The 25,341-nt window shown below is 37.7% G+C and overlaps 1 protein-coding gene across 3 annotated transcripts in view; it reads right to left on the reverse strand.

Annotated features, from left to right (window-relative positions):
• Window positions 1-25,341, reverse strand: part of Ptprk (protein tyrosine phosphatase receptor type K) — a 510,436-nt gene that overhangs the window by 210,785 nt on the left and 274,310 nt on the right. For all 3 annotated transcript variants that reach the window (XM_052169637.1, XM_052169636.1, XM_052169635.1), the window contains exon 7: window positions 5,509-5,802. In XM_052169637.1, coding sequence (XP_052025597.1) covers window positions 5,509-5,802 — 294 coding nt within the window. The remainder of the gene's footprint in view (window positions 1-5,508; window positions 5,803-25,341) is intronic.

The raw sequence follows: 25,341 nt of genomic DNA on the forward strand, positions 1-25,341 counted from the left end.
AAACTGCACACGTCTTCAGCTCTCCTGATGACCCCTTAACAGAGCCTTCATGCCAGTTATCTGGCACCCCATGTTTAAATATAGAATATATTTGTAGAAATCATGAACCCTAGAGTCACAGACATGGCAGTATTCTGATGACTGAAATTACAGAGTAGATAATATCATCCCTTTTAGTACCTTCTTCTGTGTGACAGATCCACCGAGGAGAGCAAAAGGAGCGACTGAACTGTCTTCGTGGTGACTCTGGCTGGGATTTGTGACATGCATCATATTAAAGGTAAGGAATCCGGCATTTGCAAAGAAACTACCATCTATGTTTAGAAAAGCTGCCAGTGTCTGAAGAATACTTGTTTTCTAGTGAGAAGTTGTCCCATATTTCTGAAAGGTCCTTCTTTCTTTTCTTCCTTTCTTCTTTTCTTCTTTTCTTCTTTTCTTCTTTTCTTCTTTTCTTCCTTCCTTCCTTCCTTCCTTCCTTCCTTCCTTCCTTCCTTCCTTCCTTCCTTCCTTCCTTCCTTCCTCCCTTTAAATCTGTCTTATTGCTGGGGAATGAACCCAGTGACTCAAAAGTTAGATAGGCCTGCACCACTGAGTAACACTTGCAAACCCAGCATTTTCTATTTTTGCACAAATTTTATGCATTTTTTATATAGTTCTAATATAAACTGTTGGGAGTAAGATTCTGTCTCACTATACTGTCATAACAGGTAGATCTTAGGATGGCAATGGTAGAATTGGGCATGGAATCAAATGTATGACAAAAATGTACTGACAAAGTCACAGCAGCCTTTGCACTATTTTTTTCTCTACAATAGTATGTTGAACTAGTGAATCATCACTGTAGCGCCATCTTTAATTTTCTTGACCTCAACAACAGAATCACTGGTTTTTTTTTTTTTTAAATTAAGTTCATCTCAAAAATTATTGTTGATAACACAAAAAAATCACGTGTAAGTTAAAATATTATTTAAAAAGTAAAAAGGACACATTGATATAAGCCTTTGATTTGAACGGAAGAAATAGCGATCTTAACACTATTAAACTGAATCAATTTTTACAAACCAATTTTATTTTTGTTTCTAAGCTCTAGCCTGAGTGTCAGTGGGAACTAGTCTTTAAGACAGATAACTATCTTGAATCAGAGTAAAAATCAATGTTCCTACACTGATGAAGCCATAGCTAAAGGGCCAACATTTAATTCCACAAATCAAGAAATCTGGAAAATACCCATCTAGAAGAAAAGAAAATAACCTTTTTTTTTTCTGCTCTTGATTTAGGGCAGAAGAAATGCATGTTCAGCAGATATTCCTTTTACAAGAAGCCACTCCCCCTCCCCACCCCCCCCACCCCCACTGTTTCATAAATTTCCTTGTCTGTTCAAAACTGCCAAGAGCATTGAACTTCAATATAAGAGTAGAGCGTAGCGTCCCCAAATGTGTAAATATATTACACTGTGGGCAATCTGACCGATTGACCTGGCCTATGAACGAGAAACTGCAAAAAGGCCAGTTAATCATTAAGCATTCCCTCACGGCTTCTCCAGAAGCAGAAGGCAATTTAAAGGAACAAGTTCAATGTACAACTGAGAAAGCATGCAAGGTAGATGGTTCCTGAGGATGGCACATTTAATAAGAAGGAAAAAGTATAAAAGAAAGTGTATTATTGCTCTGCTTATAGACTAAATTGTATACCCAGTGGAAATAGATACACAAAAAAAACCACAAGAACCAAACGACAACAAAAAAACAAGCATGCATTCTTAGATTGCTCAATAGAGTGAATTACTTCCCACTGAAGGCAACTTCGCATTTACGACCCTTTTTAAAACGTCTAAAATGCCTGAAAAAACATTATATGAATGATGATGTGAGCCAGGCTGCAGACTAAGTGAAATACAGACTTGCCTCGGGTTCATGGAGACACATGAGCCATATGTAGGTGGCTGCAGATGCTACCGTCAATAATGACCACCTCTCCCAACCTGAGAGACCCCGAGGCAGGAGACTACATCTCCCAAGTGATGTGAATGCCTCAGAAGGTTAAAAACAAAAAACAAAAAAAAACCAACAACAACAACAAAAACCACCTAAGCAGGGCATTTTCAGAAAATGATAAACTATTACTTTCTCTATTTTTGTTGTTGTTATACACTGAGTGTTCAGTAACAGTCAATTGGGATAAAACCAAGTTCTACATCAGCACCAGTATTCATGGCAAGTAAACGTTTGATAGCATTAAGTGAGAACTTTCATCTTGATGTCTCAAAGGGATCTTTTCTATATATTACAAAACATTTTTAAGCCTTTGACATTTCTGCTAAAAACTAGGGTGCCCTGTGTGGACCACATGGTAGTTTGTTGCTTCATGGTCTCTGGTTGAGGACAAAGAAATAATAATCCAAGATGCCCTAATTTAGAGAAAAGGAAATGGGTCTTGATGTGGGGTATGTAAAATGCATCGTGATTTAAATTAATATTGATTTTAGTCTTAGATTTATGATTCTTCTAAATTATATTCTAATTTTCCTATACAGAGAATGGTTAGAATTTACCATCGGTGCTTTCTCTCCTTTTCAAATACAAGAACTTAATACTAACTTTAATATTGGCTCTAATCAATAGCCTTATCTTCTCTCAAATCTGATAGGCATTTAGAGAAAAATATCCATTCTATACTGCCTTTTCCCTAAAATTCTTGGTCAGAGTAACTTTGGGAAGATACTAACTATAATAAAACATTGATAAAAGTTTATCAAGGGTGAAAGATGATCTGAAATTCCTATATTTAGAAGTAAAAGGACAACTGATTGGACATGGCATCATTCAAACTCATGACGAGAACACAAATTAAATGTCACTCTAAAGAGGAGTCAACTTTAAAGACCCATATAATTCCTAATCATTAAGGTGTTTCTAAGTCGGAAGCAACTTTACTCTATTTTCATCACCAAATGAGGCAGTTCTTACGGTGATCTCCAGTCATGTTTTCTCTTCTGTTACTTGAATGTACTCTGAATGCACACATCAATAGAGAACAAAAATCAATGTTCATTAACACGGTGTTATCACCCACTTAATACAGCATAATGGCCCTAAAAACATTTACTTGTAATCTTCAAAACTCACTCAACAATTATGAGTGCCAATCGTCTTTGAGGTTAAACAGCCACATACAATTCCTCATGCTGCTGTTCATTCTTAATGATCTACTCTGACGAGAATGAAAATCGTAAGAACACATGAAAAGATTTAAAAGAAAGCATAGACAAAGTCAAGAGGGAAACTCTGGGAGTAGCTTATTGTTATCAACTGTTATTGTAATGTTAAAAGATTGCATATTAAAGGAGTAATTCCTGTGTAAAAAAATATGTAGTGTCAACTTCAATAAAGAACACTCTCAATAGTCGTGAGGGCAATGTGGGCTATTACTTTTGGAGTAGAAACTAAGCATTTCAATCTTTCACCTTTTCCCTACTACAATGACTTCTCTGACTAGGAAGAGAGCTCAGCTCACCTTCCCTGCAGAAAGTTGCTTTAGTATCGTAAGAACGATTCCTCATGAAACCCTGAAGAAGAGGTCACAGATACACAGAATATTTATGAGAAATTAAAGCCCTGGGACAATGGGGACAGAGTAAAAAGTTCTCCAAAACTTTCAGCTGCCAGATGCCAAGCAATACATTAGGAGGCCTCTGCTTGCTAGCGGCCAAACCAGAGAATCAACAGTTAAATAAATGCCCTGTAAGTTTAAAATACACGAAACAGCTATTAAGCATTTATATAAACTTAATTGCAATAAAAATATCTATCAACTACTATGTCCTACATCAGAATTCTTGGTGACTAACCCAATAAAATTATAAATCATAAGCAGATATTCAAGAAGTACTCAGGTTTTGTGTGTGTGTGTGTGTGTGTGTGTGTGAGAGAGAGAGAGAGAGAGAGAGAGAGAGAGAGTATGTACATCAGAATTTTTGGTGACTAGTCCAATGAAATTATAAACAATAGGCAGATACTCAAGAAATACTCAGGTTGTATGTGAGTGTGTGTGTGTGTGTGTGTATGTGTGTGTACATCAGAATTTTTGGTGACTAGTCCTATAAAGTTATAAATAGTAAGCATAGATTCAAGAAGTATTCAGGTTTTGTGTGTGTGTGTGTGTGTGTGTGTGTGTGTGTGTGCATCAGAATTTTTGGTGACTAGCCCAATGGAATTATGAATAATAGGCAGATATTCAAGAAGTACTCAGGTTGTATGTGAGGGTGTGTGTGTGTGTGTGTGTGTGTGTACACATCAGAATTTTTGGTGACTAGCCCAATAAAATTATAAATAATAAGCAGATATTCAAGAAGTACTCAAGTTTTGTTTTTGTGTGTGTGTGTGTGTGTGTGTGTGTGTGTGTGTATTATCACCTACTGCTTCATGGACACAGAAATGTCCCTTTGAACTAAAATTTATCATTTTGAGAATAAATATGAAAGTAAAATTATGCTCAAATCATAGGTGATCAAACATTTTATCTTTGCATAACTAGTCATTTCTCCAATATGGTATAGAAAGGACCATATTACCTTGTAATTTTCTTATGTATCTATAACTGTATTGATACTTTCAGCACCCATTTCCAAGCACAGAGAGCCCAATGACAGGAAGGAAACTTTCTGCCTTCTCTAGGAGGGGCCAAGCTCCTGAGCTCCTCAGCAGGGTGTCCTGCAGGAAGGCTGTTAATGTGTTTCGCTTGTTTATGTTTTTCACTGTCTGTGTGCTTGTGGAGGCTGACACAGTGTATTTCTCTCTGGTATTTCCACTCAATTCTTTAAAGCAGTCTCTCCCCAGGATATGAACTCACAGACTGCCTAGAGCCAGGGAACTCTGGGGATTACAACCCAGGGAGGAGTAAGAGATCTGATAAGAATATTCCAGTCTGCTTTTAAGGTGGGTGCTGGGTTCTCACCTCTTTTCATGGTTGTGTGCCAGGCATTGTACCGAAAGGAGATTCTAGTCCTAGAATCAATTTTCTTATCTATATTATATGACCTCTCCACTTCAGATAAAATTATTTCCATGTGGTAAATGGTTTACAGTATTAACAAGAAGGAAAATGCGTTAGAGCTAACAGAGATATATAGCTACCAGAGATATTATGCACAAAACCAGAAAACTCATCAAAGTTACTGTGCAAGAAAAGACTCTGGCTTCATCAAACAGTAGAAGAGTTTCAAAGATGCTCTGAAAATGCTCTTAAATTGGCATATTATTACATAAACAAGGTTACAAATAATCAAAGTCAGTAAAACTCGTAAAAGGTTGTGTCTGGGGGATGGCAGAGTACAACAACCAGAATTCACATCGCACCTGTATGAAGTTGTCAAATAACAAATTGAATAAATTTTGAAAAATTTGGTGTCTAAATCGTACACCAAATAATCAAAATGCTGCATACCATGTGCGTGTTAATTGCTACTCTAAGATTCCTTGACAAGAGGACAGGTCTGGTATCCAGCCTTACCTGCACACTTTGTTCTAGTGATCAGTGGAGGTCCTGGGAGCCCAGTTCCCCCTTCCCCAGGTCGGGTAAGGAGGACGCGGATCTCGTATTCTGTATCTGGATCTAAATGCCATAACTTGTATGTTGGCGCATTGACTGCATGGGTTTCTGTCCAAGATCCTGATGTCATTCGATACTCTACTTCTTTCAGGATGATGGGGCCATCACCAATAATAGAGTTGGCATTCAGTTGGATGAGCAAGTAAGTAGGCCCAACACCAAGCAGCTGTGGGGGAGCAATGGGTCTAGGCGGTTCTGGAAAAGAAAAATGTACACTCTAATTAGCTAAGAGTCTTAATATAGAGATATACTAACAGTAACTATATACTATAAGTAAATATGCTATATATAATATTCATATGCAACTGAAGGTTAGAAAACAATTTTGGAGCACATGGCAAATGTTAAATAGATAACCAGAGTCAGGGTTAGTTGGCACATGTTTGTAGTATCAACACACAGGGTGCAAAGGTCGGATGGAAGATTGCTGCAAACCTTGAGCTCAACAAGGAGAGTTCTAAACCAGGGTGGACTAAATGGTGAGAACGGCTGAAAACAAAAGACAGAAAAGAAAGGAAGGGAGGGGAGGGGAGGGAGGAGAAGGAGGGGAAAAATATAAAGTAGAAAGTAATGATGTAGCAACTGTAATTTGAAGAGCCATTGGTTTTATGAAGGCTTTCGGTCAATTTAGCAAAAGTTTTCTCTTCTTAAAAACAAGCACTTCCAGGCGAGAGAGTTCCAAAGCGCAGCAGCGAACAGGGACATAGAGAAAAGCACTGGGGAGGAGCAGGTTTCATCAAACACAGAAGGAGGTGAGCTCTGATATTTTCTTCTCTTTATTTGTTTTTGCCTCTGCTACTGCTTTGCTTCTTGCAACTTCAAAGTTCCAGCAGATGAGCTAATGAGGAGGAGCCTCAAAGCAAGAAGGAAAGCTGGGACCAGGCTCCCACTGCACAGAATAGGAAACTGAAATTTATACCCAGAAGAAATACCCAATCGCTGTGTGTCACTGGCCCCCTGAGTAGCAAGCCATGGGCAATATATCACTTATTAAGCTCACATGTCACAGGGACATAGCAATTTAATTTTGGGTGGCTTAAGATATTTTGCTTGACAGAAACTTTGGAAAATATTATTTCAACATGTGAACTTACCGAATGATGAATAATGCATTAGGGTAGGTTTTTCCCTTAACAGCAATACCAGTGAAAGACTGAGCTGTCTCTAGAGGACTCAACACAGGGCTCTGTGTGCACAGCCTGCCCACTGGGATAGGGCGTAGGGGTCTCATTAGTAGACTGTCATCAGATAGCATTTCCCCCTCAACTTCTGGACCAATCATCACACTTCTCAGGGAATTGAAAGGGTTTAAAAGAAAGTATTAATCTTAATAAGGTGATAATTGCCCCCAAATTGATTTAAGAATTGACGCTGAAAAGTTACAGGAAATCACATACAGAAAAACGATTAACAAAACCACACAGGGTTCCAGGTTGGCCAGGAGTGAAAAGGATGCAAATCAAGACTGCACAGACCGTATTTTTTGAAATTCCAGTCGTAATAAGTTACATACAAAAAGGAAGAGAAAAAATCCTCTACAAAGAGTGTCTCACCAGTTCAGGCAAGTTTAAACTGCCTTTCATAGAGTTTTATTTATGATTTTTAAAAGATTACTAGCTTAAAATTTTTCCCAATCACAAAATCCCACAGACTACATTTCATTTGAAAATACAACTTCAAAGGTTGTAAGACTAAAATCGCAGGACATGTTTACTAATTGCTACTGAAAAGGTTCTGTATGCTGGATATTTATATAATGGGGAGGAGACATATCTATACATATTTTTAGTATTTTTATAGGGAAATTATATATATATGTAAGAAATAGTAAGTAAAAGTAATAAATAGTAGGAATGAGCGTTTCCCTATTGCAAATAAATATGAATATAAGTGGTCTCTTCTTGAATGGGCCCATTAAGGAAATAACTTTCAGACGGGCTGCCAAAGAATAATGTAAGCTGTGATTTATCATGCTTATGCATAAAGAAGCAGCCTAATTACCATGTGATATACATGCTGTAGGCATCTAGTGCTATTTCTACAGAAAGTAGGACCTAATGCCTGCTCTATCACCTTTACCCATATAAATCTCTTCGAATGGTTTGGAGAAGTATTTACCAGCAATGAGGGAAGTTCTGTCCTAGCTAAATGGTGGCCTGTTTCAAAAGCAAATTCAATGAAGCTCATCTTCAAAGGAAACACTTGACTCACTCCAACACTGTAGAGTGTTTACCCCGATAGAGGAAGACTTTTCATGGCAAGAAATTACAAGTTCCAACTCTAGAGCTTACAAAACAAACAGATAGGACATGAATTCTCTGCATGCTGAGCTGGCGTGGATCTAAAAGGATGTTCTAGGACATGCAAGTGTCTCTGAGCATCATATTTCCTGGATAAGGAGGACGGGTGTGGACGATGGGACAAAGCCAGCTTGAACCAGTATTTGGGCCAAACACAGCTCTTTGTCATTCCTGTTTTATTTAGTGACATAGAAAGTGAAATCTGGAGCCAGAAGGCCAACTTTCAAACGACAAAAGCCATCACGATAACAGTGGGGAAAATGTGAATGCACTAGTAATTTTGCACTGTCCTTTCACAAGTAAACTATCACCGGAGTCACTAAGAGACTACATTTCTAAAATACACAAGGAGGTGTGTTTTATATCATACAGTTCTGTGTATGATGCTTTTTGTTTATATGTTTGCCTGAACAACAACAAAAATTAATCTGATATGGAATATTGAATGTGATGACATGCATAAGTAATGATATGTATAAATGAAAAAATGAACTGGAAACTGCACGTGCTGGCCTGAGGAATGGCAGGCAGTACGGTCCCGGTCAGTTTTATGTCACAGTCTCCAGTCAGGCAAAGCTGGAACCCTCACCAATCAGAGGAATAGCTCAAGATTGGCACTGCCACAAAGTGCGAAGCCACTAAGAAGCAGACACATTGCTCAACGGCACAGCTATGAGTGAACTCACATTGAGGAGACTAATATACCTCTCAATATTAAAATTCTGATGTTGGTGGTAAAAAGAGATCTTATATTAGCATAGGTATTTTGTTTTTAGAACCCCCAGAGAACAAGGAGATTTATTTATAAAATCTCTATTCATTTCAATAAATTATGCATGAATTTTAATCAGTTAGCAAATGAACAAGTAATTGTTTTGCAGCAATGCTAATATTCTTCATAACTTAATGTGCTACTAGACCCAGAGGTGTGGTGCAGATAAATCCCAAATGTACACTAGGTATCAAGTGAAGTATGCAACCATCAAAATACAGGATAAACTTTGCCAACATTCCCAATTAACTTCCCATTAATGACTCCATTCGTTATTCTGGATCCAAAATACGATGAGCAAATCCCAATTATATATTCAGCCTGCTTTACTTGTTTAATTTCTGAAATAATGCGTAAATGTCTTGAAATCAGGCACGCCACTATGAAAGGACATGCTCTCACTGGATGACTCCCATTATAATAGTTCTTTAAAAATATATGCCAGTTATCAAAATTCTGTCAATCAATAAAATGCAAACTCAGAAACAGAAGCCAGAAAGCCAGAAAATGTCAGCGACGGAGTAAATGTCAAGGCAAAAAGATGCTTCTATATCCAACTTTAGGACAAGATAAATTAAGTTCCTTTCCATCCTATCTGTTTCCCCATTGCTTTATTGGAGATATCATCAACACAAGGCCTAGGTTAGCAGTCCCACTATAGAATTTTGGTGCTATGACATGTTGGTGTCTTCTAACTGCTGTGAAAAACTAACTCAGTGGTACTTAATACAACACATCCTCTAACAGTGCTTGATACCAGAAAACGGAAATTAGTATGAGCAGGGAGGAGAGAAACAGGCAGGAAGCCTTACTTCTACACAAGAGGCGACAAAACTTGGTCCCTTGTTTCAGTGGCTCTTTAACTACATTCTTACAATCCCTGTTGTGTTGTGACACATTCCTTACTCATTTCTACCAGTGCTGTGTAAGCTCTCCCTATGCCAGATTCTGTGACCATTTCAATTCTTTAATATAACTACATATAAAAGAACTGCTTTCCCATTGGTATGTCCCATGCCATTAGAAGACACTAAGTCTAGGAACATCTCAGAGTTGGCTATAAACATGTCAAGTGGCTTCCTCCCTCCTGTGAGATTGTTCTTCTCCGCTACTTACTAGTGGCTAAGAAGGTTGCAAATGGACATTACTTCACCTGAGAGACTAATTTATAGCTATGTTGGGAGTGGTGGAAATTATAAACGGTTATGTAAGCTGCATCAACATATTTTAACTATCAAACTGCTTGCAAATAAAACTAAGTCAGGGGAGATGCTTCTGAAGGACTACTAGAATCACTGCCAAATATTTTTATATGGAGACTTTCTTTTCTTATTTCCTAGCACTTGGTGAAATCAAATGATTATTTCAAAGTGAATTTGATCTCCTTCCTTTCTGGACGGTTAATCGAGTTCTGATTTTTGTTAAATGACAGATTCACTAGGCTCTGTTTCTTCAAGGTACATCTCTGTAGCCCACTGGACCTTCAGTCTGGAGGGGCACACCACGGAGAAACTAAGAAAAAGTCCTCTATGTCCCACATTTATGAGCTCACTTTTGAGTTCTCAATAGTAGACTTAAATAATTTGCAATTGTATTTCAGTGGGATAAAAACACAATAGTATCACATTGATAAAACAGAAAACCTCTGCGCCCCCTGACAAATGAGATCCGGGTCATTCATAATTACAATAATTTTGTGTGGGCACTAATTATCATGTATGTGACAATAGAATAAGTTTGATACGGAGAGGATGAAGTAATCACTGCACTGGAGACAGTGGAGGCTCACTTAGCAAGGCCTTTACTTTCCTACTTTATCAACTTGGCCTAGGTGTGCTTACAACATACATAATGTTGTATTATGTTATTTCTTTTTTGTAATGATTTTTTTAGTTTTATATTATGTTCATTGGTACTTTATCGCCATGTGTGTCTGGGCGAGGGTGTTGGGATCCCCTGAATCTGGAGTTACAGACACCTTTGAACTGCCATTTGAGCTGGGAATTGAATATGGGTCCTCTAGAGGACGCGCTGGTGCTCTTAATTGCTGAGCCATCTCTCCAGCCCCCAGTCTTGAGTTAATTCATAATGCTGCTTCGTTTACTGCTGTTTTTGACAGTTGACTTCCCAGGGCAATCAAATACTTCCATGTTTACTCTTTTGTCCACTATCTTGTAGTGTTACTAATAAAAGCAATGCTGCCAGCAAGGTTTATATACTTCCTTTCATACAAATTACCTCATTATATTTACATTACATGAATCCTTGATCTTAAGTTAAGCGATTTTTATATTAAAACCTCATTAAAACTTCGTCAGCTCAAGTGACACAGATGCTCTCGAGTTACATCACTCAAATAACTCATACACTTCACTCACAAAGACAATGAAGGAACAGAATGACAGCGCTTGAGAGGGCCAAACCTGAAGCCCCTTTACCACTGACCAGAGGACTCTCGAAGAGAGCAGTTGCAACTGCTGTGGTCTCCATGAAAAGTAGATATTTGTCTGGATATCTGGGTAGAGTATGGCCACCCTAGGACTCAGGTCAGCCACCTAATCCGTTCTGAGAGTCCTGAAGCACACTAACATGATTTATAATTGTAAGTAATGACACATAGAGAAGGAAATGCTTTTGAACTGAACTCCATCATTTACTTCTCTACTTATGAAGAGAGCAGTGGCTCACAATTCCAATAGTGCAAGGCTAGGCATTCATCCATACAAGCAAGTCCACTGACAAAAAAACCGCAGAGAAATATACATTTGTATATACACATGTATATACATGTGTATATAATGAAATATATACACATATACAGACATGTATATAGAATGAACAGTCCCAGACAAATGAACAGATGATGTTTTCTGGCAAGCAATCTTAACACACATGTAAGGAAAAGTATACAAAAAAAATCAAAAGAATTTTAATCACATCTACAATCTTATTATAATGTGGTTTAGAATTTTCTTCTAGAACATCCCCAGTCGATTATGTTAGGTCTCTTTGACAATATTGCATTAAGAGTGAAGAACGAATGTACAAAAAGCTACTATTCTGGTTAATTTTATATCAACTTGAGACAACCTAAAGTCACCTGAAAAGGGGAGGGGGTACCAAAATTGAAATCGCCTCCATACAGAGCATTTTCTTAATTAGGAATTGATGGGGGAGGGCCCGGCTCATTGTGGGTGGTGCCATGCCTGGTCTGTTAGTTCTGGGTTCTGGAAAAAAGCAGGTCGAGCAAGCCATGGGAAGCAAGTCAGCAAGCAGCAGGCCTCATGGCTTTGGCATCTGCTCCTGCTCTCTGGGATCCTGTCCTGGCTCCCTTTGGTGAAGAACTGTGACAAGAAAGTGTTAAATAAACCCTTTCTTCCTCCATATGCTTTCCATCATGCCATGTCATCACAGCAACAATAGCTATACCCAAGAGACTCACTTTTCAGGGACTAGGGATATCTCTTAGACTGCTTTCTAGCACACACAACGCCCTGGATTAAAGCCCCAGTATAAGATAAACCCAGGTATGGTAGTGGATGTATTATATTCCAAAATTTGGGACAGTGAGTCAAGAGGATCAGATGTTTAAGGTTAATTATATCTAAATAGTGAGTTTGTGGTAAGGCTGGGCTATTATAAAAGCTTCCTTTTGCTCATGCACACACAGAGAGAGAAAGAGAAAGAAGAGGAAAAGAGAGAGAAACAGAAGCTATTAATTTTCATTTTTTAAAGATTTATTTATTTATTATATATAAGTACACTGTAGCTGTCTTCAGACCATCCAGAAGAGGGTGTCCATTATGGATGGCTGAGAGCCACCATGTGGTCACTGGGATTTGAACTTAGGACCTTTGGAAGAGCAGTCAGTGATCTTAACCACTGAGCCATCTCTCCAGCCCCAATTTTCATTTTTAACTGAAACTGTTTTTCACCCAAGAGAAAAGAAAATCTGACCAGTATCAGGAGATGGAAATTTGCAAGCAGTCAACATCAGTGACGGGTTTCAATGAAACCAGCATGATTAGCTTTCTCTTTCATTTCTGTAATGTGACCAAGAACAGTAATTGATCTATAAAACCTTGTCTTCCTTGCCTTTCTAGTATTTCTTGCAGTGAACTAAAAGCTTCAAGCTGTTGTCATGGGTGAATGGCCAGCTAGCCAAGCGCTGAAGAAGAGACTTTCAATGTAACCACGAAGAAAGCAGTTATTGCACACACTTTACCTGATCTTTGAAGAGGAGGTTCACTGGCCTTCAGTGTAGGGCTCCACATGAAGACACGGGGATTCCCGTTTTATTACATTCATTTTCTGAGGCCGAGATTAAGGCCTGGGAAAGTAAGATTCACTACTTCCTACTCTGAACCACATAGCTGGCCAACTGCTCTGACACTGATACACAGCACCTACAAAATGTTACTATTTAATTAAAGGAGTTAGTTGACCAGAACAAAAGAACACTTTCTAAGCAATTGCTTAGTGACCAGGTGGCAACCCATGATTTATCTTGCTTGTAAAAGAAAGATGCCACAACATATCTAACAACAATTCTTTTTGGTTTTAAGTTAAAGCTGACCCACTGAAAAGTTTATGTCAAAAGTATTTTCATTGAAAAATATCTAATGATATAATTCTTAATATGAATATATACTATAAATCATGACCAATGCAAAAGAACATAATTATCCTAACACCAGAGAGTGTGTTTGTTTGTGTGTGTGTGTGTGTGTATAAAATATATAGCGATATATTATATTATTATATATGTGAGATATAACAGCAAAATGTATATTATATGTGAGATATAATGTAGTTCAGATTAGGAGAAAATTATTACTTGGAATTTATACTCTCCATATTAAGTAGTATTTCTCCATCTCAATTCACAGCATGGTGTGTGAGTTCATCTCCACACCATGGCTGTCTCCTGAAGCCGTAAGTGCTAAAATAGGAAGAATTACATTGGTGATGTACTTGCCAATTTTGCATACAGAATTTTATATCCTATGTATCACTACAGTATTTTAGTCCCTGCGATTTGAAAACATCGCTGCAATCACTTTATTACCTCCTTGATATAAAGACCACAGAGCAGAATGGTGCTTCAGACCTGTCAGAAAAAAACTGAAAGTAAGGTTAGGATATATAAGGTATAGGTGGAAATGAGGAAAATTTTGATATATGAAGTCTATTACGTTGTTATACAATTATGATTCTGCACCACATTTTGATGTTAAACTACTCCCTTTTATGTTTACTACTCACACAATGAACTGGCTGAAAATTTTGAAGTATTATAGCAATTTAACAATTTTACTAGATATTTTCTCAACATTATCATCCGCACGGCAGTCAACGAGACATTATAACAAAATTATAGATGCTTTTAAATTAGTCATGGTAATAAATGCGGAAGAGTTCTCTTATGGTTGTTTAATTCCTCATTTTAGCTTTGTCCGAGTTCAAACTGCTCACAGCATTTCAAGGAAAGAGCATCCAGGTGGTTCCAAGAATAACAATCAACTCAGTAGTAAAAGGAGAAAAGCCATCAACTCCAATGCTTAGTTCCTTGTAAGTCTGGAGACATAAACGGGTCCCCAGATCACACTCTCATCAGTCACCTTTATGAGGAAGGAATGAAATATATGGTGGAGGATGAGGCGAACAGAAGCAACTGCAGTAAATGTCCCGGCAGCATGCTCAGCATACCTGGGTCATACAGTGCAGGCCTTCACTCCCTTCTCCATGAAGACAGAGATTTGGAGTACAAGAGTAATGCTCGCATTCATCATATGCTGATACATATTAACACGATGGCTGGACCACTAAATTCATTTCAGTCTTTACAATAACACTGTGATCTCTCTACAGTGTTACATATACAAATACATTTCTTTTTATAAGCACATGTGATATATATGTGTAAAATTAAGAGAAAATATTATTGGTGGTGATTTTGAATAGTCTATATATAAACAAAAGGAAGGAAGGAAGGAAGGAAGGAAGGAAGGAAGGAAGGAAGGAAGGAAGGAAGGAAGGAAGGAAAGAGAGAAAGAAAGAAAGAAAGAAAGAAAGAAAGAAAGAAAGAAAGAAAGAAAGAAAGAAAGAAAGAAAAAAGAAAGAAAGAAGGAAAGAAAAGAAAAGAAAAGAAAATTATTTTAAAAAAAGGTACAGTTTGTCAACTTGTTCTTGTGTCTAAGCACTCTATGGTAATGAATCACTGGAATAAAACATATGTTAAATATATGTTCATGATAAATACATCATTTGTGCTCACTCCAAAATAATTAAACATGATGCATGAGATTTTCATGCTAAGGGGGCCTTTCACAGGTGGCTCCTAGGCCCAACCCCCAGTGTCGTCACTCTGATTAAGCATGGAAGTAGGGCATACTGATAACAGGGGGTTCCAGTAAGGCACAGACAATTCAAGGACTTACTTGTCCCAAGTGACTCACATAATTACACTTATACTTTAACACAACTTGGGAGAGTACAAGACAAATTCTTTGTAGGGGAAGAGGGAACAGTCATATCCTTGTAGTCAACACATGACAGACTTAGACATTTTTATGAAAAATAATTCAAATGACTGTTTGTCACTAACTGAACAAGACCTTAAACTAAGAGGGACCTGCATATTGTCTCCCCGAGAGAATAGACTTTACAAAAATACTTGTAAGTCTGTAGAAGTCAAAATCTAGGAGAGTTTTCATATTTAAAAAAAGATAAATCAATTCGTTAAAAAATTAAGTAGTGGAATAAACTGTATTGTTGGTTTACTGGGTCAAATATAGTTTTGCAAAAATGTAAATATAAAGTCACCAGAAAGAATAAACCATCAAAAGCAAATGCAGCATGCTATTTTTATGACAATAAAAATAACAGCAAAAGAAGAACCACATATTCCACTTATATTTTAAAAATATGTTCTGGATTAACCATGGGAGATAGTTTTTAGTGAGATAAAAATATAGCTGGTAGGATCATTAATTCAAGTAAGTTATTGCTAATGACAGCTCCTTGAGTATCAACAAAAATGATCAGACATGAGATGAAAGATTCCTATGCACTTCTACTTACAATTTCCCTAAGTAGGACAAAAGAGTTTAACAATAACCTAGAGAGTGTGTAGAGATGAACATGAAGACATTGGACATTGTCACAAAATCATAGCTCTGTGTGATCACAATGTAAGAACTGTTTTAGTCATTGTTATGGTGTGGATGTGGTGTGTCCACTAGGGATTCACAAGCCAGACGTGTGGTACTTGGCAAAGCAATGTGTGCAAGGCTATGGGACATTTTAGAGATGGCATCTACTAGAAAGTTTATTAGTCAAAGAGGACACTGTCTTCTAAGTGACATCTCCACTTGAGTTAGTTCACATTTAATACCAGAAATACATACAAACATATATGCACATATACATACACACATGTGTGTGCATACAAACACTGATTCAAAAATACACACACACACACACACACACACACACACACAAACACATCTTCTTATCAGGTCATGTTATCTCTCCCCATTTGCATATGAAACTCTCAGTATGTCAAATCAGTGATACACATGGTTTCTTCGCTTACTACATAGCATGTGTGTTTGTCTTTCAGCTTCCCAAACTGAGCTAAACCAACCTCTTTATTACTTAGCTTGCAGTAGGTCATTGTAGCAATGGAAAACCAACTAATACCATCATCCTATTCTATGACTCTATAAACTTCTTCAGAGCCAACAACCCTATATTCCCAAAAGTCAAGATGCCACCCAAAATAAAAGCACTAGACAGGGTTGTATAATTAAAAGGAATCACTAGGTATACAGGAATAATTATAGACCACTGGATAAAGCAACATTTTTTGTTGACATTTTAAAGATGTTTAGTCATGTGAAAAGCTATCAGATCAAGGACATTTTACACTAATGTGACAATTCAGGCAGCCAAAGACCTTTTATTTTCAGTTCCTTCATAACCTCCCCCAACACCCCCAGAAGTCGGCAACATAATGGGATGCTGATGTTAAAAGAACTGAAATAACACGAATAATTGGACATTCTGTGGTCCATGAGAGGAAACAAACTTCTAGTTAAAGAAAGCTTTCTAGAATGCAGATTTCAAGCAGAAGGGTGAAGGTGTGCTTTTCCAAGTAAAACAACATTCCAAGTCAGCTTTGAGAGATATCATGGAATCTAAACTCTGAGCTTGAAGTAACTACTAAGCCAGATCAGTCATATTTTCTCAAATGCCAGGCTCCATATCATATTAGAAGTTTATCTCCATGAACTGAAGATTTTCTGAAGAAAAAAATACTTTTCCTAAGAAGAAAAATATCTTAATATTTTCATGGGCACTGAAAAAACATACACAGTACTTCCATCAATAAATATAGCATGAATAGAGATCTTAGGAAGGAAGACTGCTGTGTATGCAGGATGGGGAAGGAAGCCTACTGATTATATAGGATGAGAACAAAAGCCTACTATGTATATAGGATGAGAAAGGAATTATACTGTGTACATAGAATGAGAAAGGAAGCCGACTGCAGACATAGGAGGAAGAGGAGACTAAAGTGGGTTTCCTTGGAATCTTTCTTCATGCATTTTAGTCCAATGACATTCGTATTTGATGACGGCCATGACATGTCCATACTATAAATGAAGGACATCCTTTACTCATCTAAAGTCCTAGACCTTTTTATTTTTAAAACATACATCCCTTGTGTCTGTATTTTGGGTTTAGGTGATGAGGTTAACGTTGGATACATTAGGATGGCAAGCTCACACCCCAGTCACATAGGATTACAGGAAAGCTTGAGAGTTTGTTCAAAGACACTACCCGGGGGCTAGAAAGTTCTACTCCTCTCTAGAAAGTTATTTTTGTTTTTCAAATATAACAAAAACCCATACATATACTAAAGTGATAAATCTCTTCATCCTGTTTTCTGTGAATAGAAGCACAAGTCAAGTTGTTGGTAAAGACATCAGCAACCATTAATGGTGCTCTCAGGGGTACAGTTAGGAGATGTTCAAATTACAAGAGTGTACTGGGGTGGGAGGGAATATGCTAGTTTTTGTGTTTACTCCACTATTAAAAGCAATGGCCAGAAAACAAAACAGAGGCATTCAACAGCATCATCACTGGAGACTGATGGAGCCCTCAAATTCTTAGTTCTGCAATTAAGAAACCAGGATTGTGGCAGCTCTCTAAGCTTCAGTGACCTTGATCTTACCTAAAGTAGAGCCTAGATAGACAAAGTGTGAAAAGAGACTGAGGCCAGGCACCTACCCTCCTACCACTGGAATCTGGAATGCTTCTTGCAGCCCTAAGACTAAGTATGTCACATTTATAATTAATGGGAAAAGATATCATAGCCTAAGTGCCAGGAATGTTCAAGCCAAAATTGCCAGATGTTTTTAATCTGGAGAAGTCTAAATCACTTTAAGCTGTTCACTCTAAGACTTCCCAGGATAGGGCCAAAGTGCCAGAGCTCTCAAGGAAAGCATCCCCCAGGGTCTTCCAAGTTTGTGCCACACAGAAACTGCGTCACACTATAGAATGAGTAGATTTATAACATCCACATCTGTAATGTTTTTATGTATACTAGTGGGTAGAATGTAACATCAAGACTGCTGAGGGAAATACAGTGATAGTGGGAGTCTATAATATTACCTTTAAAAGGAAATAACAAACAATAGAGTCTGAGATATTGCCACCTTGTTGAGCAAAACCAAGGAGACAGAATTTTAATATTAATATTAAATTAATTTTAACAAAATTAAGAATAAGTCAGATCAATTTTTTATCTATTAAGGACTGTGACTGCAGAAAGAGGATGAATTTGTTTTGTCCTCACCATCAGGCAAGTTCTAAAACAAAAGAATTCCAGTGTAAGGAATAATCCTAAATTCATAATTTTCATCAACAGTATTTGTGATACTTTCCCCCTACACCGGAGCAGAGACCACAGACTTCAGCTTCCCAGAATCGAGGCCAAATGAGTTTTTTATCGGGGCACATGAGTACACAGAAGTGCACAGCAAGCACACATGCACATGAGTGCATCTGGGTGTGCATAGGTCGAGGAGTATTTGCTTGAGTTTCTGTCTGGATCTGAGGCGCAGGCGTACCAGTCACTGTGTTCTCTGAAATGCCTTCTACATGATCCAGAGAAGAAATGACTAAGTTCCTGTTCCTTGATGAAGAATAAAGGATACAAAAATGGTAGACCTTAGTTGTAACATTACCTGGGAGGGCAATACAAAATTGAGTATTCAAATAACCAAGTGTAGAGATAAGATAAAATCTGCATAATTAAATTTCATGGGGAAGCAGAGAAAAAAAGAAGGCTTATTCATATTTATTAAATCTTGCCATAAAAAATGTTTTCTTAATACCTACAGGTGAGTTTAGATAATTCTTGTAGAATTGTCTGTAATCAAGATGAAGGTAAAAAAAGATAACAAGATAACTGTGCTGACAAAGACCTGGGTCACAGTCTGGGGCTGGGACCTCAGGCATATGAATCAAGTCTACTTATCAGATCCAGGCTCCTTAAGGATAAAGAAAATTAATCTTTTGTTATTGAACTAGGAAAACAGCATATACAACACATCTCTCACCACATATGGCACACTGTAAATTAATTATTAGTAAGTTCTGTTTATTGGACCTTTCACTCAACACTTCTGTTTTATTAAATTTACAAGAGTGGAGAATACATTGTTTATTACCTCCTGTAACATCAATCCATTATGGAAATAAGCTAACCACTAGCATCTATCCTGCCTATACTACAAAGAAAAAGGAGAAGGAAAAGGAGAAGATATTTGAAAGAGAAAAATCAAAACAAAAGGATAGAAAGAAAGAAAGAAAGAAAGAAAGAAAGAAAGAAAGAAAGAAAGAAAGAAAGAAAGAAAGAAAGAAAGAAAGAAAGAGAAAAAAGAAAAGAAAAAAGATACCCTGGGAACATGCCCTGTTGATTGACAGGCTACTTCACGAGAAAAAACAATCAAATTTCCAGATAATATTTAACCTACTACTATTTAAAAATTCAACCCTAGACAGCTTCCCTTAGATGGAGGTAAATGAAGAAAAACCAAGTTGTTTACAAATGATTTGAACATTTATGAAAAAAAAGCCAGACAAGAGAGGGGGGGGGGCAGGGAGGGGGAATCAAATAGGACAGAGTGTTTAAAAAAAAAAAAAAAAACAAAAAACCACACACAGGATAATTTTGAAGATGAGTTGGTCCAGACCTACTTATACATAGACCGACTGGGTGGCCCTACTGGTTGTGCATTTTATCTGTTTTATTATCAACCACAATGCTAATACATGCTAATATATGTTACCACTGCTTAAAAGCAATAAATCTAATGAATGAATAAATTAAGGGTGACTTTGAAAGGAGAATGGTATGTGTGTATGTGTGTATGTATGTATGTGTGTATGTGTGTATATGCAGATACTAGAAGTGGGCTATGGCTGACTTCCAATTGCCTTTCACTTAATTTTCGATACAGCTCATTCTATTGAATCTGAAGCTTGGGCTATGGTGGATCCAGGAAGCCCTGGAGGTCCTCTTTCCTATTTCCCAAGCAGATATCCTGCAACAGTGTTCAGGTTTGACTTGGGACCAGGTCCCCTCGCGTAGGGAGAGTACTTTCCGCAATAAGCCAGGTTCCCAGCGCCAAGAGGGTTAATGCTTGCGGTAAAGCAAGTATTTGCTACTTAAAGGAAATTAAATAGGAGAGATGGAATGAACCTCATAGTGGTGTTGAAAATCAATTCTATTTTAATTTGATATGTAGACGTTTCTTTTTTCTTTACTTTTCTAAGAATCACACTAAACATGTGTCCGGCATTAGAGCACCCTGCCACTGCTCAGTGGAAAGTTAGGTGCTGAAGATAACAAAGAGATTCGTCTAGAAAATGTTGTTGAATTCTTCCCTGCCCCAAATTCATCTCACCAAGGCACCAGAAACAGCAAAATACTCTGTTCTTACTCTAAAAATTAGAATATCAACATTAAAAACTTGGACTCCTGCATGAACATGATGCTTTTAAAATATGCAGTAGATTTTTTTTTTTTTAATCCATGAGCAAGTGTCTGTAAGCACCATAAGACCAGCGCCATGTAACAGCAGAGGCAGAAGATGAAAGGTCACTGATAGATTACACTGTGCACTTTTATGAGATAAATTCAATTATAATTGCTGCAACTATTCGAGCCACAATTTAGACATAGTATCCAATTATCCATTTCATTTTCATTTATACCTCATGGACTAGATCATTTATCATGTTTCATGATAATGATCAGAAGACACATGGAAAAGTGATTTCTGCAGGTAACAAATTACCTACCATATCAGCATAGCTTACAAGTTCCTGTCAACATCTACTATGCATAAATATGAGGTAATTAAATTTACAATGTGCAGGAGTGTTTGATATGCTGCTTGCCTCCTTCACAGCTGTCAGAAACCTGTGTTGCTAAATGCAGCCAACCTGTTTGGTTGCAAATCAGGAATCATTATGACCCGAAACTCCAACAGGTACAGTCTGCTAGGCTCAAGTTGCTGAGATATATCTTTCATCATTTGGTATTATTACTTCTTGCCACCAAACCATCCATCATGAGTGCGGAGACGGGTTGGAATGATAGTCCTGGACCCTCACATTACCGCTCCTTGAACTCTGTCTCATCCATCTTCTGCATCATTCCTGATTCACAGCTAAGTATCCGCTTATGGCTGCAAAACCAAGTGTGAACCAGTAATGCCTTTAACCTCTAGTGCCTCTCTAATAGTAATTGATTTCTCTTTATCAGGGAGCCATGGTTCAGAACAGACTACTCATGGCTGCTGGTGCTGAAAGATGATTTTCAAAAGGATTGATGCACAGAATTTCAATAGTGATGAGGGAATGCACTCTCCTGTGACAAGCTTCAGCCTGCCGTTCGTGTTTCTGTGTGAGTACTTAGCCACCAAACCCAGAAACAGATGCACAGATGCCCAATATGCATGCGTGTAAGATGTGCTTTTCCAATAAGAATATCATTTCTCATTATTTCAAATATGCATGAAGAACATCAAAAATTCAACCTAACCTAAAATTCTGAAATTGCAAATCCTGTTTATCATCAAGAGAAGCACAGACAAACTTAAAGCAATATTCATCAACCTGAGGATAAAGTGCTGTATAAAGCAACCCCCCGTCCATCTATTCTTTCTCTCTCCACAGATTGCTAAAACCTTCTAAAATGATACGGGTGACATAGTGGATGATGTACAATAAACCATTCCAGACTAAAGTCTTTAATTCAGCTCCATCTGAATGTTGTTATAAAAGTTTAATAAATCAAAATGATCAAAATGTTCCTACTGGCAGGTGGGGATTTGGTTTCCAATTCAAATTCTCTTTAATATATGGCTTTCCTGACACCACGAATTTCTGCCATCCATATTGAATTCCAAACACCCTGCTTTTCATCATTACCATGCATCAACCAACCTGGTCATGGTAACTGCTTCTCAGCAATGCGGCACAAAACACAGAATGTCAAGCCTAGTGGGAGTTTTAACACAGGAAAATTATGACAGGTAGAAACTCTTTATCTTTCTATAAGTAAATATTTTCACACCACCCGCTGGATAGAATGACATTCTTTGAGGAAATGAAAATGCTTTGGGAGAAAAGTCCAGGAAGGAAAATCTCACTACATCTAAACCTCAACAAAAACAGAAACGGAAGAAAGAAACAAAAACAAGGACAAAGTATTGTTATCAGCAACAGTCAAATATTGCAGAAGAGACAGAATGGTAAAGCCCTTTACAGAATTTGACTCCTTTCTGTGAAGTAAAATGTTGTGGGTTTTTTGTTTTGTTTTCTTTTATAATTAATCAGGAAAAAGATTTTACTTAACATTTTCCCTGGTTTTCTTTTACAAAGTATCTCTAGGAGACTCTGCCCAGAAGGAGACTCACAATATAGACCACGCCGGTTTAAAATATATGATGATCCAGTCTATCTAACAAGTAAATAGGATTACAGGCATAAGCCAAAACATCTATCCAATTGGCAGCTTTTGACGCTACAGGAAGTTCATCTGAAATGTTGAGGAATGCAAACTTAAGCATCATTTACCTGTGTTTGTCTATGTAGTGAAGGTTATGGATAAAAGTATTCTAACTAACTATATCAATATACTTTATATTTATATTTATGTATTTATATATTTATATTTATAAAATGATATTTAACTCTGTTGAGGTTTGTAATGCTGAATTTTATAGCCTACAGTGTCTTCATTATGTTTACTTACAGTCCAGTTTACAAAAAAAAAGTTTTGTTGTGCAAACTTTGTTCCTTGATTTAATACTATTAGTTAAATAAAATTGGCTACAGCCAATTACTGGAGGTATTAGAGGTTTGGTGGGTTTGGAGTGACTTGGTGAGAGGAGGAGAGACCAGGGGAGATGGAGAAATAACTAGAGCCAGGGAGGAAGCTACCTAGAGGACAGGAACCATGAGCAAATGGCTAGGAGAAACAGCAAATGTCTGGAGTACCCCACTGCAGAGGTAGCCAGTTCTAACTGGCTAGAGTAGATTAGGGGCGAGCTGCCACTAATTATAAATCCAAATAAAATAACCATAGTCTAAGTCTCATTTATTTGTAAGCTAGTCAGGGAAAATCATAAATTGTTTATATTACAAATTAAATATATGTGCTTTCACAATGTAGAATTTTCTAGGAACATAAGCAAAATGCAGACTTGTATTCAGCACTCACTGAATTCACCTTGTAGGACTCTCATTCAGCGCCTTGTCATTAGTCTGCAATTATAGCCCACAAAGCCTTTAAACCTTGATGCGTTTTTACATCCAAACTCGATGTTTACAATAAAGTCATTGTCTAGTTGCTCAAGGAAACCTTTGTACAAGTCTTCCGAAATAACATCCACAACCATATCCAACTGGAATCTTAGGCTATATGTCTGGATGGACTTCGTTTGATGTCGCACAATGTAATCAATATATACATTCCCAATGGTGCCCAATCCTATCTATACAGCCTCTCTCTCAGTGACCTCTCACGGTTTCAAGCTGTGAAGACTGTCAGTATGCTGAACTTACATCCTGAAAACCCACCATACTCAAGATGATGGGCCGTCCTAATCTTCGAGACAGATACAAATACAGTGCCTAATTGAAACCTTTCATGGCATTCCAAACCAAAAAGCAAATATATGTCTTTTTTTTTTTTAAGTTTTCACATTCAACCTGTCTTAGTGACGGTTTATATTGCTGCAGTGAAACACCATGACCAGAAAGCAGGTTATGGAGGAAAGGGTTTATTTCAGCTTACATTTCCATACCACTGCTTATTATTGAAGGAACTCAAAACAGGTCAGAATCCTAGAGGCAGGAGCTGACGAGGAGACAAGGAGGGGTGCTGGATACTGACTTTTCCCCCATGGCTTGCTCAGCCTGCTTTTTTATCCAACCCAGGACCACCAGCCTAGGGATGGCACCACTCACAATGGGGTGGGCATTCCATCACTGATCACTAATTGAGAAAATGCCTTACAGCTGGATCTCATGGAGGCATTTTCTCAACTGACCTCCTTTTTCACTGATCTCCAACTTGTATCAAGTTGACACACATAACCAGCCAGTCCACTACCTCAGGAAGGCCTATAGTACTCTGGCTACACCTTAGTTTCTTCCCTAGGAAATACTGCATCAGGCTAACGTTCAATCCTTGTCCCTAAGAACATGCGTGCCCTATGCCTTCTCTACTTGTTACATCTTCTGCTCATTAGACCTGTTAAACCCATAGGTGTTCAGTGCAAGCTTCAGATCCTCACCCGAGGGAGCAAATGGAGATGTGTCTCTAACTCTAAAGATTCAATCCATGACATTCTTTTGTTTCAGAGGGGAAAAAAATAGTATAGTAGAACCTTTGTAGTAGCCAGAAGCTGGAAAGAACTTAGGTGTCCTTCAACGGAGGAATGGATACAAAAAATGTGGTATATTTACACAATGGAGTACTATTCAGCCATTAGAAACAATGAATTCATGAAATTCTTGGACAAACGGATGGAGCTGGAGAACATCATACTAAGTGAGGTAACCCAGTCTCAAAAGATCAATCATGGTATGCACTCACTGATAAGTGGATATTAGTCTAGAAACTTTGAATACTCAGGACATAATCCACAAATTAAATGATGTCCAAAAAGAATGGAGGAGTGGCCCCTGGTTCTGGAAAGACTCAGTCCAACAGTATAGGGGAATTCCAGAACAGAGAAGTGGGAAGGGGTGGATGGAAGAACAGGGGGACGGAAGAGGGCTTATGGGACTTGCAGGGAGTGAGGAATCAGAAAAGGGGAAATCATTCGAAATGTAAATTAAAAACATATCAATAAAAAATGGAAAAAGGAAAAAAAAGAGACAATGGGATATGCCATAAATGTAAGAATGAAAGAGGACAGACACCAGAGAATGTTCAATCAAATACAGATACATGGCGAAGCTACTACCGTAGTTTTAAATGTTATTTCATTTCTATTTCACATGTATTGTGTGAGAGTATAGAGTTGGAGATGGTTATGGCTTGCCATGTGGGTATGGGGAATTGAACCT

This window comes from Apodemus sylvaticus, chromosome 23 (assembly GCF_947179515.1).
Source record: "Apodemus sylvaticus chromosome 23, mApoSyl1.1, whole genome shotgun sequence".
NCBI classification, from domain to species: Eukaryota; Metazoa; Chordata; class Mammalia; order Rodentia; family Muridae; genus Apodemus; species Apodemus sylvaticus.